The sequence below is a fragment of the Pleurodeles waltl genome, chromosome 6 (genome assembly GCF_031143425.1).
Source record: "Pleurodeles waltl isolate 20211129_DDA chromosome 6, aPleWal1.hap1.20221129, whole genome shotgun sequence".
NCBI lineage: Eukaryota > Metazoa > Chordata > Amphibia > Caudata > Salamandridae > Pleurodeles > Pleurodeles waltl.
The window spans coordinates 326,158,597-326,173,187 of NC_090445.1; the positions used below are offsets into that span (position 1 = coordinate 326,158,597).

Below are 14,591 nucleotides of genomic sequence, written 5' to 3' on the forward strand. Positions count from 1 at the left end.
GAGAAATGTATTAAAATAATTCAGATTTGTATGTTTAGACACATTCAGCTCAATAAACCTAAAGACTGCTAAATCAGAATGCATTGTACTGAGGGAGAGATTTGAAAAGGGTCCCTAGTATAGCATATTCATTTAATTACCAAAGCAGCATCGCACCCTCATTTGGGAATTCATAATTCAAGGCTTTTATGTAAAAAAGCAATGTACAAATATTGTCTATTACTTTCAAGTAACTACATGCTCTGTCTGTATAAACACAGAATCTCGCCTTTGTATCGGGGTACCTGTTTGAAAGTAGATATGATGTAATCTAGGGTTTGTACTCTCCCTCCAGAAGCGATAAAAATATTGGGCCGTCCATAGCTCACCCAAGATTAAAAAAAAAAATTCAGTAGCTCGGCCTGTCTGATAAAAGACGGTAATCCTTTCACATTCCGTTCGATGTGTCACACCTCCGGGCACACCCTGCACGTTCTGCTCAGAAGGCTGGTGATTTTGATAGTGTTTAAAGTGGCCAGAGCTGCCAAGTCACACAGCAGAGGAGCGGTGCCACCCATGGTGGCCAGCACCCGTGCCAACTACCAGCGCAGGGTGGAAAGGTTGCCAAAGGCCAATTAAAGGCATTTGCCTATGACAGGAAAATATCCGATCTTTTCAGTTTCCAGCAAATATTTGTTTATTAATCTGCCACGTGTTTTGATGTGGTGTCTGTCCCAGGGAAGTGAAAGCCCCACTGCCGGAATCCCTCATTCCTCCCCCACGCCTCCCTCGTGTAATTTTCCTGCATCTCATTCCTCCCGCTGTACATAACTGTTTTGTTTTTGTTACCTCTGTCAGCCCTGAAGTACAAAGGTAGTTTGTTGGCTTGTTTGCTTGGCCTTCAGATGAAACGTGGTACAGTCGTAGTTTCACATTTGAACAAAAAGCCAAGGATTGCGATTTAGGTGTCAAACCAATGCTAAATAAAATAAGTCTTACATTAACAATGCCTAGCTCTCACATATGCTTGTTTCCTTTTAGAACTGCCTTCCTCTTCAGCATTTACTGTATTTTGTCTTTCAGGAGGGCTGTATTCCTCCCCGCGTTTACAATATTTTTCATTGAGGAAGGCTGTAATTTAAGGGGCCGCTTAGTTCACCTAAGGGCGTTTAGGTTATTTTAAACACGGGAACTGTAAGATTGAAAATATTCAGTGTTGGCGAATTTAACTAAGATATCCGTGATGGAAAGTTAAAAATCCGGCTAAGCTAAAAGTGTTCGTTCACAAGGCTAAACTTCATTAGAAGCATAAATAGATTTAATAGTATACTACATATCAAGTCGCAAGAAATACATTTGATACTGGTGACATAATGGATTTCTCACACTACCCATCCTTTGCAGCTATCTCTCTCTCTCCTCCCCCACCTGCCATATTTTCCACTTGATCGCTTTCTTCCAATTTTCCTATTAGTACTTTTTCTCGCACACCACCCTTACATTATTGATACGTTTTTGGTGTGGCATATCCCTTTTCCATGACCTCTATTCTACCTTTCATTCCCCTGACTTCGTTCTTGTTATTCCCCTCACATATTACATTCTCCCATTGCACGTCTGTTTTTATACTACTTTATCTGCCGCTCACATCAAACTTTGTTCTCCTTTTTAACCTTTCCACTCATTGCTCGTCGCGTTTACTTTTTCTTAGCACTGTTTGCTTTTCTCTATCCAGAGCCCCCTGATGGAACCAGCATTGCTGAGTGGGAATCCGTATCAGCGTAAAGCTGCCCTGATGTGCCTAGCAGTGATCAGTGAAGGGTGTGCAGACCACATCAGACACAAGTAAGACATTTCTATATCTTGATATTGCCATTAATGTTCTGTGACCCTGGGACTTTCTGTGTGAAGCTTATCATGGCCAGCTTCTAAAGCTTAATTCAACTACCATTTCCATCTTGTAACGGTGCTCCTGCTCTCTTCACTTTACCCCTCCTCTTTGGTGTACTTAAGTGCTACTCAGTAATGCAGATTGGGTCACTTTTCCCTAAATTTGTTGTTCACTGTGTCACCTTTCCTGCTGTATTTGTGTAGTAAAGTCACTCTTTTTTTGGCATGGTTACCCCCACCTTTTGTCATTGTGCGTAGAGTGTTTTCACTGGAACCCTGCTAACTAGGACCCCAGTGGTTGTGCTCTCTCCTCTAAATTTGGTTGCCTTGGTACCCTTTACACCCCACAATTGGCATAATGGTGTACCCCTGTAAGACCCTAGTATATGGTACTTAGGTACCCAGGACATTGCTGCTCCAGGGGTCTTCCTTGGTCTGCAGCATGCATTATGTCACCCAAGGGAGCCCATGCAGAATGTCTACAGGTCTGCCATTTGCAGCATGCGTGAAAAGGTGCATGCACCCTGCAGGAAAGCACCCTCTTTTTGGCATGGTTACCCACACTTTTTGTCTGCTGTCTGTGTGTTTTGACTGGGATCCTGCAAACCAGGACCAAGTGATTGTGCTCTCTCCCTTTAAATGTGGTTGCTTAGGTCTTTGCACACCCCACAAATGGCATACTGGTGCCCCCATGCAAGTCCCTAGTATATGGTACTTGGATGCCCTAGGCATTGGGGCACCAGGGGTTCCCCATGGGCTTGCCGCATGTATTGTGCCACCCATGGGACCTCTTGCTAAATGTATCTGCAGGCCTGCCATTGCAGCCTGCGTGAAAAGGTGCATGCATCATTTCACTACAGGTCACCCCCTATGGTAGGCCCTCCTAGCCCAGAGCATAGGATAGAGTTCCTCCAGGTGGCCATGTGATTCTGTCATCTTGAAACCAAGGTGGGCAGAGGCCCCTGGGAGCAGCTGAGTGGCTAGGTCAGGCAGGTGACGTCACAGCCCCCTCCTGATAGGAGGTCTTCCTCTAAGGTGACCACTCCCCCCTTCTTGGGCTATTTAGGGTCTCCCCCTTGAGTGGGTGCTCAGATTCAACATACAGCAGGACTCGTCTGCATTGTTTACTTCATCTTATAGCCACTGGGACTGCAGCTGGTCTCTCCAGGAACTGCCAGTCTACAACAACTCCACTCTGCAACATTGTTTCCCCGGCTCCTTCCAGCAACTGCAACATTTCCCTGGCTGTGCATCCTCTGAGGATGAGGAGTCTTCATCCTGCACAAGAAGTAAGAAGGAATCTCCCTCGGAGGGAAGGAGTCACTCCCCTGCATCCAACTGCAATGACGACAGGCTGCGTGAATCTTCTCTCCTCTGAAGCTGCATGGTTCCTGCATCACAGGTGGTGGTCTGGAGTGGTCCCATTGGTTCTTTCTACCAGCTGTCCAACTTGGGAGATGGTAAGCCCTTGGTTCTCCTTGCAGGACAGTACCCCTGTGCACTGTGACTCCTGCAGCTACCAAGGCTTGTTTGTTCCTCCTCCAAGGGAAATTCAGGCTCCTTGCAGCCCCGGCCTCCAGCACTCACTCCTGCAAAGCACAGTCTCCTGCCTGCTTCTCCAGCGACGTGGGACTCCCCTTCAGGTGTTTGGGCCTCACTGCAACTCCTTGCCTGCTGCCAGTGGGTTGCCTGTGGGGGCTGCCTCCTCTTCTTGTGACACTCCCAGATGCTGAGGGTCACCCCAGATGCCCCGATTTAGGTCAAGTTCCCTGGACCTTGCTAGTCCTCTGCAGCCTTGCAAAACCTTCTTCTCTGACTCCTGCATTTGATTAGGCTTATTGGTGGTTTTCCAGCACCACTGACATAGAGCATCAAGACCGCAGACGTGGGACATGACTTGTATCACATCTGGAACTCCTCTTCTGCTCCTGTGCTGCACTGGCTCCTGCCACAACCAGACACTGCATCAGGAACTGAACTTGTTCCCTTCCTTTGCAGGTTCTCTTGTGTCAGGATCCACCTTTGGGTTCTTTCAGTCTTGTCTGGGTCTTGCACAATCGTTTTCCAAAGTCGTCCTACTGTTTTTGGGGCAAGCGAGGTATCCACCTCTCCTCTCCTGGTCGCTAGGGGGTCACTCTGGTACTCAACTCTTGGGTTTCCTAGTTCCTCCAGCTCCCCTCTACTGATTCCACTTCCTTGGGTGCGAGACTGCCTTTCTCATTCCACTTTTTTAGTATATGGTTCGGCCCTCTCCTAGGCCCCTCACTACTTGCTATTGCTTTTACCAATGCTTATTGCTTTCTATGCTACTTACTGACTGCTAATGTATGTATAATAGTGTGTTTACTTATCTCCAGTTGGGGGATTGCCTATTCAGTACTCTAGTGATTGTGTTACTGTAGGAAGTTGGCTCGGTATATACTATCTCAAAGTGAGAAATAGTGTGCACAGAGTCCCCCTTAGAGGTTGATAGTGGAAAAATTAGATAGTAATAATGCTTTATTTGGTGGTAGTGTGGTCGAGCCGTAGGCTTATCAGAGGGTAGTGTTAAGCATTTGTTGTACACACACAGGCAATAAATGAAGCACACACTCAAAGACTTAACTCCAGGACAATAATTTTTATATAGAAAATATATTTTCTTTATTTTAGAACCACAAGATTCAAGATTTTAGGTAAGTACATAAAATGCAAGGTACTTCACAGAGGTAAGTATAGAACTTTGATTTAAAACAGTAGTACACACAGTTTTTGTTAAAATGGCAATAAGCTATTTTAAAAGTGGACACTGCAAGAATCAACAGTTCCTGGGGAGGTAAGTTTGGTTAGTTTTCTCAGGTAAGTAAAGCACTCACACAGTCAGTATCCTGGGTATAGGCAGCCCACCGTTGGGGGTTCAAGGCAACCCCAAAGCCACAGCACCAGCAACACAGGGCCGGTCAGGTGCAGAGGTCAAAGCAGGGCCCAAAAACACATAGGTGTCTATGAAGAACAGGGGTGCTCCGGTCCTAGTCTTTTTACAGGTAAGTACCTGCATCCTCGGGGAGTAGACCAGGGGCGTTTTGTAGAGCACTGGGGGAGACACACACACAAGCCCACCAAACACACCCTCAGCGGCACAGGGGCAGCCGGATACAGTAGGCAAAGTAGGCGTCAGGTTTGCTATTGAAAGCAATGGAGGGGACCCGGGGGTCACTTAGGCGATGGAGACAGGGCACAGGGGGGCTTCTCGAGCCAGCCACCGGCTGGGCTAGCATGAGGGCCATCTGCTGGTCACTCCTGCACTGGTAGGTGGTTCCTCTCGGTCCTAGGTGCTGCTGGTGCAGTGCTTGGTCCAGGTGTCGGGTTCCTTTGTTACTAGGCAGTCACGGTCAGGGGGAGCCTCTGAGTCCTCTCTCCAGGCATTGCTGTGGGGGCGCAGAGGGGGTGGACTCAGGGTGTACACGTTGTTAGAGTGGCCTGGGAGTCCTCTCTGCAGTGTTGGTTCTCCTGAACTCGAGGCGGGGGTGACGAGTGCAGAGTGTGAAGTCTCATGCTTCCGGCGGGAAGGGAGAGTCTTTTTAAAAGTTGGTTTAGAGTTACAAAGTTGTTACAGTTTCTGAACAGTGCTGCTGTTCTCAGGAGTTTCTTGGTCCTTTAGGTGCAGGGCAGTCCTCTTGAGTCCTCAGAAGTCGCTGGTCCCGCTGGATGCATCGCTGTGCAGGTTCTTTGAGTCTGGAGACAGGCCAGTAGGGCTGGGGCCAAGTCAGTTGTTGTCTCCGTGGTCTCTGCGGGGCTTTCAGGTTAGCAGTCCTCATTTTGTTGCGCTGCGGCAGCGTCCTAGGGATGCTGCCGTGCAACATACAGGGAACGTGGGAAAAGCTGCGGCTCGGAGTCAGGGTCGCGGCACACGCTGCGGCCCATTTCTCCGGCCGCCTGTTCCAGGGCAGGCGCGGCAGGATAAAAGACCCAGAGTCGGGTCTCGATCCTGCCGCGCTTGGCGCGCTCAGCATGCGCAGCATATGTAATTAACTAAACACACATTAGGGATTCCCCGGGGAACCCTCCTTGCCACCACTTACCTTTTACACGGTCAAAAGCCGTATGCATGCACATGGCTCATTTTTATGCATGCTTTTCCCCTTGCCAGCATGCTATTCACTTCCTCTTTTCCCTGCATGCATTTTTTCCCTTTTCTTAGGAGCATGTTTTCTATGCTAGTTCTGATCTTTTTCCCAAACCAAGATGGTGGTTTTTCTGCTTCCTGTTTAGGGGTATATAAGGGGAATCGATCTTTCTTCTCATTGCGTTGCAACACTCCTGTGGTGGTAGTCACGCTCCGGCTGGTTTCCTCTTGTGGCGCCAGTTGTTCTTGATCTGTTTTTCCGTCTCCAGAATTCCTGAATTCCAGAATCTTAAGTCCTAACGTCCTTGTGTCCTCCTTCTGTTTCAGGGAGTTCCTGTTGGAGGTTTTTTACCCTTTTGGGGTTTTTCCTCTGGGACTCCTTCTGGAGGGCACGGACTGTGGTGGCTTAGTATTGTCAAAAAGCACTGTGGCTACCGGAAGGGGTCACCCCTACCTCGGCCAAAGCAGGACCTGCAGGAACCGAGGCCACTCACCACCTCTCTCCAACCTCGACGGTAAGCCCAGGGTGAATCGTGACACCTTTCTTCAGGTTGTAGGAATCTGATCTCTTGGGTTCAGGGTCACCCCTAAATACTGAATGTAGGGGTGTGTTTAGGTCAGGGGGGCAGTAGCACCCTCTTTGTGCCTCCTCCCTGAGGGGGAGGGGGCACATCCCTATTCTATTTGGGGAATCCTCCAATCTCAAGATGGAGAATTTCTAAAGGCAGGGGTCACCTCAGCTCAGGGCACCTTAGGGGCTGTCATGACTGGTCTCTGGACTTGCTGCCAAAAGTGGGGGTTGTGTCCAGAGGGGCAGGCATCTCCACTAGCTGGGTTGTCCTGTGATGCTGGAACAACAGGCAGGAGCCTTTGAGGCTCACCACCAGGTGTTAAAGTTCCTGTAGGGGAGGTGAGAAGCACCTCCACCCAGTACAGGCTTTGTTCCTGGCCACAGAGTGACAAAGGCACTCTCCCTATGTGGCCAGAAACTCGTCTGGTTGTGGCAGGCTAGCAGAAACTGGTCATCCTAGCACTAGTAGTTGGACTGGTATTCAGGGGGCATCTCTAAGATGCCCTCTGGGTGTATTTTACAATAAATCCCACACTAGCATCAGTGTGCATTTATTGTGCTGAGAAGTGTGATACCAAACTTCCCGGATTTCAGTGTAGCCATCATGGAACTGTGGAGTTCGTGTTTGACAGACTCCCAGACCATATACTCTTTATGGCTACCCTGCACTTACAATGTCTAAGGTTTGGCTTAGACACTGTAGGGGCATAGTGCTCATGCAACTTTGCCCTCACCTGTGGTATAGTGCACCTCCCCCTGCAGGAACTTTAACACCTGACGGTGAGCCTCTAAGGCTCATGCCTTTTGTTACAGCACCCCAGGGCATCCAGCTAGTGGAGATACCCGCCCCTGCAGCCACTGCCCCCACTTTTGGCAGCAAGGCTGGAGGAGATAATGAGGAAAACAAGGAGGAGCCACCCACCAGTCAGGACAGCCCCTAAGGTGCCCTGAGCTGAGGTGACTCCTGCCTTTAGAAATCCTCCATCTTGAGATTGGAGGATTCCCCCAATAGGAATAGGGATGTGCCCCCTCCCCTCAGGGAGGAGGCACAAAGAGGGTGTAGCTACCCTCCAGGACAGTAGCCGTTGGCTACTGCCCCCCAGACCTAAACACACCCCTACATTTAGTATTTAGGGTTGACCCTGAACCCAGGAAATCAGATTACTGCAACCTGAATAAATGAGGACTGCTGACCTGAAAGCCCCGCAGAGACGACGGAGCCGACAACTGACTTGTCCCCAGCCCTACTGGCCTGTCTCCAGACTCAAAGAACCTGCACAGTGACTCATCCAACAGGGACCAGCGACCTCTGAGGACTCGGAGAACTGCCCTGAACCCGAAGGACCAAGAAACTCCCGAGAACAGCAGCACTGTTCAAAAACAGCAACAACTTTGCAACATTTTAGTAACTTCCAAGGAACTCTATCTTCCCGCCAGAAGCGTGAGACTTCTCAGTCTGCACCCCACGCTCCTGGCTCGAGCTCCAGAGAACAAACACCGCAGAGAGGACTCCCAGGCGACTACGACGATGTGAGTACAATGAGTCGCTCCACCCCCACAACGACACCTGCAGAGAGCATCCAGAGGCTCCCCCTGACCGTAACTGCCTAGTAAAAAGGAACCCAACGCCTGAACCAAGCACTGCACCCGCAGCCCCCAGGACCGAGAGGAACCACCTTCCCGTGCATGAGTGACCAGCAGGTGGCCTTCTTCCTAGCCCAGTTGGTGGCTGGCCCAAGAAGCCCCCCTGTGCCCTGCCTGCATCGCCTAAGTGACCCCTGGGTCCCTCTATTACTTTCAATAGCAAACCCGACGCCTACTTTGCACACTGCATGCAGACGCCCCTGTGCCGCTGTGTGCCTGTTTGTGTCCTCCCCAGTGCTCTACGAACCCCCTCTGGTCTGCTCCCCGAGGACTCAGGTACTTACCTGCTAGTAGACTGGAACCAGAGCACCTCTGTTCCTCATAGGCTCCTATGTGTTTTGGGCCCTCCTTTGACCTCTGCACCTGACTGGCCCTGTGGTGCTGGTGCAGTGACTTTGGGGTTGCCTTGAACCCCCCAACGGTGGGCTACCTTTTCCCAGGAGACCGACTGTGGAAGTGCTTTACTTACCTGAGAAACATAACTAAACGTTCAGTGGCATGTGTAGCTGCAGATACACATGTTGTGCATAGTCCGCCGTCTGGTGTTGGGTCGGAGTGTTACAAGTTGTTTTTCTTCGAAGAAGTCTTTTCGAGTCACGAGACCGAGGGACTCCTCCTCCTTTGTTCCATTGCGCATGGGCGTCGACTCCATGTTAGATTGTTTTTTTTCCGCCATTGGGTTCGGACGTGTTCCTTTTCGCTCCGGGTTTCGGGACGGAAAGATAGTCATAACTTCGGAAAACTACATCGGTATTGTTTCGTTCGGTATCGGGTTAGAATAGAATCGACACCGAATTGTGAAGAGCTCCGGTAGCCCTTCGGGGTAATTTCGATCCCCGTCGGGGCCTGGTCGGCCCGACCGCGTGTAAGATCGACACTGATGGAACGGACCCCGTTCCGATTCTGTCCTAAATGCCACAATAAATTTCCATATACAGACCAACATTTGGTCTGTAACTTGTGCCTGTCGCCCGAGCACAAGGAAGAGACGTGTGAGGCCTGTCGTGCGTTTCGGTCCCGAAAAACGCTCCGTGACCGGCGAGCCAGAAGATTACAGATGGCGGCCACGCCGACAGGACAACGAGGGTTCGAGGAACAAGGAGAAGAGGAAGCCTTCTCCATTCATGAATCGGACTCGGACGGATTCGACGTCGAAGAAACCGTGAGTAAGACGTCGAAGCAAGCACCACACAAGAAAACAAACCAGGCCCAGGGGATGCCAACAGGCCATGGCTCAACCCATAAAGTAGGTGACCGACCATCGGCACCGAAAAAGGCCGAACCGGTGCCGAGATCGTCCGACTCGGGTCGAGACACAGGCATGCAGCAATCTCGGGACCGAGACACTGCTGCCGAAAAAGATCGACGCCGAGACAGCGGAACCGAAGCTGCTCGACGCAGAGACTGCGGCACCGAGGAGGATCGACGCCGAGAAGGCTCGACTCCGAAAAAGAGGAAATTCTCCTCGGAGCCGAAAACAAGCAAAGACACAGTTTCGGTGCCAAAACGACCGGCAACCGAACCGACTGCCAGCTCGTATTCAGAGGAACAATCACTGTCCTCTCAAATGCGCAAGCACAGATTTGAGGAAGAGTTGCAGACCACTGACGTGGACCACACACAAAAGAGGATCTTCATACAAAGTGGGACAGGGAAAATCAGCACCCTTCCCCCAATCAGGAGAAAAAGGAGACTCGAGTTCCAAACACAGGAACAAGCACCACAAACAAAAGTGGTTAAAAAGGTAACCCCGCCACCCTCTCCTCCACCTGTAACTCATGTATCACCGGCACAGACTCCGTCACATTCACCGGCTCATACCGTCATGAGCCAAGATGACCAAGACGCTTGGGACCTATACGACTCCCCAGTATCAGACAATAGTCCTGAGTCGTACCCTACCAAGCCCTCACCACCTGAGGACAGCACAGCGTATGCACAGGTGGTAGCTAGGGCAGCAGAGTTCCATAACGTGTCGTTACACGCAGAACCTGTCGAGGATGACTTCCTTTTCAACACCCTCTCTTCCACCCATAGCACCTACCAAAGCCTGCCTATGCTTCCAGGAATGCTAAGGCACGCAAAGCAGATCTTCAAAGAACCTGTCAAGAGTAGAGCGATAACTGCAAGGGTGGAGAAAAAATATAAAGTACCGCCCACGGACCCTACTTTTATCACCTCACAGCTGCCACCAGATTCAGTCGTGGTAGGGGCAGCTTGCAAGAGAGCCAACTCGCACACATCAGGCGAGGCACCACCTCCGGATAAGGAGAGCCGCAAGTTCGACGCGCCTGGGAAAAGGGTCGCAGTACAAGCTGCAAACCAGTGGTGCATCGCCAACTCTCAGGCGCTCCTAGCGCGATATGATAGAGCCCATTGGGACGAGATGCAGCATCTCATCGAGCATCTACCCAAGGAATTTCAGAAACGGTCAAAACAAGTGGTTGAGGAGGGACAAAACATCTCCAATAACCAAATACGCTCCTCTATGGACGCAGCGGACACAGCTGCAAGAACAATAAATACTGCAGTAACCATAAGAAGGCACGCATGGTTGCGCACATCTGGCTTTAAACCGGAAATACAGCAAGCGGTGCTCAATATGCCGTTCAATGAACAACAATTGTTTGGACCCGAAGTCGACACGGCAATTGAGAAATTGAAAAAGGACACTGACACAGCCAAGGCCATGGGCGCACTCTATTCCCCGCAGGGCAGAGGCACTTTCGGCACCTTCCGCAAAACAACCTTCAGAGGGGGGTTTCGGGGTCAAGCCACACAAGCCAGCACCTCACAATCTACACCGTCTACCTACCAGGGACAGTACCAAAGGGGAGGCTTTCGGGGCCAGTATAGAGGAGGACAATTCCCTAGAAACCGGGGAAAATTTCAAAGTCCAAAAACCCCTCCAACCAAACAGTGACTCACAAGTCACTCAACCCCTTCACACAACACCAGTGGGGGGAAGACTAAGTCAGTTTTACAAATCTTGGGAGGAGATAACAACAGACACTTGGGTCTTAGCAATTATCCGACATGGTTATTGCATAGAATTTCTCCAACTCCCTCCAGATGTCCCACCAAAAACACAGAATATGTCAAAACAACATCTAGACCTTCTAGAACTAGAAGTTCAAGCATTACTGCAAAAGGACGCAATAGAATTGGTACCATGTACACAAAAAAACACGGGAGTTTACTCACTGTACTTTCTAATACCAAAAAAGGACAAAACACTGAGACCAATCCTAGATCTCAGAACACTAAACACTTACATCAAATCAGACCACTTTCACATGGTCACGCTACAAGACGTGTTACCACTGCTAAAGCAACAAGACTACATGACAACCTTCGATCTAAAGGACGCGTATTTCCACATACCGATACATCCCTCGCACAGGAAATACCTAAGGTTCGTATTCAAGGGAATACATTACCAATTCAAAGTGTTGCCGTTCGGTATCACAACCGCACCAAGAGTATTTACAAAATGCCTAGCAGTAGTAGCTGCACACATCAGAAGGCAGCATATACACGTATTCCCGTACCTAGACGATTGGCTAATCAAGACCAACTCCCTCACAAAGTGTTCACACCACACAGATTATGTCATACAAACCCTCTACAAACTCGGTTTCTCCATCAACTATACAAAATCTCACATTCTGCCGTGCAAAACACAGCAATACTTAGGAGCGACAATCAACACAACAAAGGGAATAGCCACTCCAAGTCCACAAAGGGTTCAACATTTTCACAAGGTTATACAAGCCATGTATCCAACACAAAAGATACAGGCAAAGACGGTATGAAAACTCCTAGGCATGATGTCCTCATGCATAGCCATTGTCCCAAACGCAAGACCTGCACATGAGGCCCTTACAACAGTGCCTAGCATCACAGTGGTCACATGCACAGGGTCACCTTCTAGATCTAGTGTTGATAGACCGCCAAACATACATCTCGCTTCTATGGTGGAACAGTATAAATTTAAACAAAGGGCGGCCTTTCCAAGACCCAGTGCCACAATACGTGATAACAACAGATGCTTCCATGACAGGGTGGGGAGCACACCTCAATCAACACAGCATCCAAGGACAATGGGACGTACATCAAACAAAGCTGCATATAAATCACCTCGAATTGTTAGCAGTATTCCTAGCGTTGAAAGCATTTCAACCCATCATAACCCACAAATACATTCTTGTCAAAACAGACAACATGACAACAATGTATTATCTAAACAAACAGGGGGGAACACACTCGACACAGCTGTGCCTCCTGGCACAAAAGATATGGCAATGGGCAATTCATAACCACATTCGCCTAATAGCACAATTTATTCCAGGGATCCAAAATCAACTAGCAGACAATCTCTCTCGAGATCACCAACAGGTCCACGAATGGGAGATTCACCCCCAAATTCTAAACACTTACTTCAAAATTTGGGGGACACCTCAAATAGACGTATTTGCAACAAAGGAGAACGCAAAGTGCCGAAACTTCGCATCCAGGTACCCACACAGGCAGTCTCAAGGCAATGCTCTATGGATGAACTGGTCAGGGATATTTGCGTACGCTTTTCCCCCTCTCCTTCCATATCTAGTAAACAAATTGAGTCAAAACAAACTCAAACTCGTACTAATAGCACCAACATGGGCAAGACAACCTTGGTACACAACACTACTAGACCTGTCAGTAGTACCCCATGTCAGGTTGCCCAACAGACCAGATCTGTTAACACAACACAAACAACAGATCAGGCATCCAAACCCAGCATCGCTGAATCTAGCAATCTAATCTGGCTCCTGAGATCCTAGAATTCAGACATTTAAACCTCACCCAAGAATGTATGGAAGTCATAAAACAAGCTAGAAGACCATCCACTAGACACTGCTATGCAAGCAAATGGAAAAGATTTGTTTGCTACTGCCATAATAATCAAGTTCACCCATTACATGCATCTCCAAAGGATATAGTGGATACTTGCTACATTTACAAAAATCAAATCTAGCCTTCTCTTCCATAAAGATACACCTCGCAGCAATATCTGCATACCTGCAAATTACCCATTCAACTTCACTATTTAGGATACCTGTCATTAAAGCGTTTATGGAAGGCCTGAAAATAATTATACCACCAAGAACACCACCTGTTCCTTCATGGAACCTCAACATCGTCTTAACAAGACTCATGGGCCCACCTTTTGAACCCATGCACTCTTGCGAAATGCAATTCTTAACGTGGAAAGTTGCATTTCTCATTGCCATCACATCTCTAAGAAGAGTAAGTGAAATTCAGGCGTTTACTATACAAGAACCTTTTATTCAAATACACAAAAATAAGGTGGTCCTAAGAACAAATCCAAAACTTTTACCAACAGTTATTTCACCCTTCCACTTAAATCAAACGGTAGAACTACCAGTGTTCTTCCCACAGCCAGACTCAGTAGCTGAAAGGGCACTACATACATTAGACATCAGAAGAGCACTAATGTACTACATTGACAGAACAAAAGAAATTAGAAAAACAAAACAACTGTTTATTGCATTTCAAAAACCTCATACAGGAAACCCAATATCAAAACAGGGTATAGCCAGATGGATAGTTAAGTGCATCCAAACCTGCTACCTTAAAGCAAAGAGAGAACTGCCCATTACACCAAGGGCACATTCAACCAGAAAGAAAGGCGCTACTATGGCCTTCCTAGGAAACATTCCAATGAACGAGATATGTAAGGCAGCCACATGGTCTACGCCTCACACATTTACTAAGCACTACTGTGTAGACGTGCTATCCGCACAACAAGCCACAGTAGGTCAAGCCGTACTAAGAACTTTATTTCAGACTACTTCCACTCCTACAGGCTGAGCCACCGCTTTTGGGGAGATAACTGCTTACTAGTCTATGCACAACATGTGTATCTGCAGCTACACATGCCACCGAACTGAAAATGTCACTTACCCAGTGTACATCTGTTCGTGGCATTAGTCGCTGCAGATTCACATGTGCCCACCCGCCTCCCCGGGAGCCTGTAGCCGTTTGGAAGTTATCTTCAACATTTGTATATTTGTAAATATATTACTTAAACCTTATTTGGTACATACTTATTCATTCCATTGCATGGGCACTATTACTAACATACACAACTCCTACCTCACCCTCTGCGGGGAAAACAATCTAACATGGAGTCGACGCCCATGCGCAATGGAACAAAGGAGGAGGAGTCCCTCGGTCTCGTGACTCGAAAAGACTTCTTCGAAGAAAAACAACTTGTAACACTCCGACCCAACACCAGACGGCGGACTATGCACAACATGTGAATCTGCAGCGACTAATGCCACGAACAGATGTACACTGGGTAAGTGACATTTTCATTACCTCCCCTAGGAACTGTTG

The 14,591-nt window shown here is 48.6% G+C and overlaps 1 protein-coding gene across 1 annotated transcript in view; it reads left to right on the forward strand.

Annotated features, from left to right (window-relative positions):
* IPO4 (importin 4) overlaps positions 1-14,591 on the forward strand; it is a 1,872,953-nt gene that overhangs the window by 460,535 nt on the left and 1,397,827 nt on the right. The window contains exon 12 of the mRNA XM_069238173.1: positions 1,715-1,824. Within this exon, the coding sequence (XP_069094274.1) occupies positions 1,715-1,824 (110 nt within the window). The remainder of the gene's footprint in view (positions 1-1,714; positions 1,825-14,591) is intronic.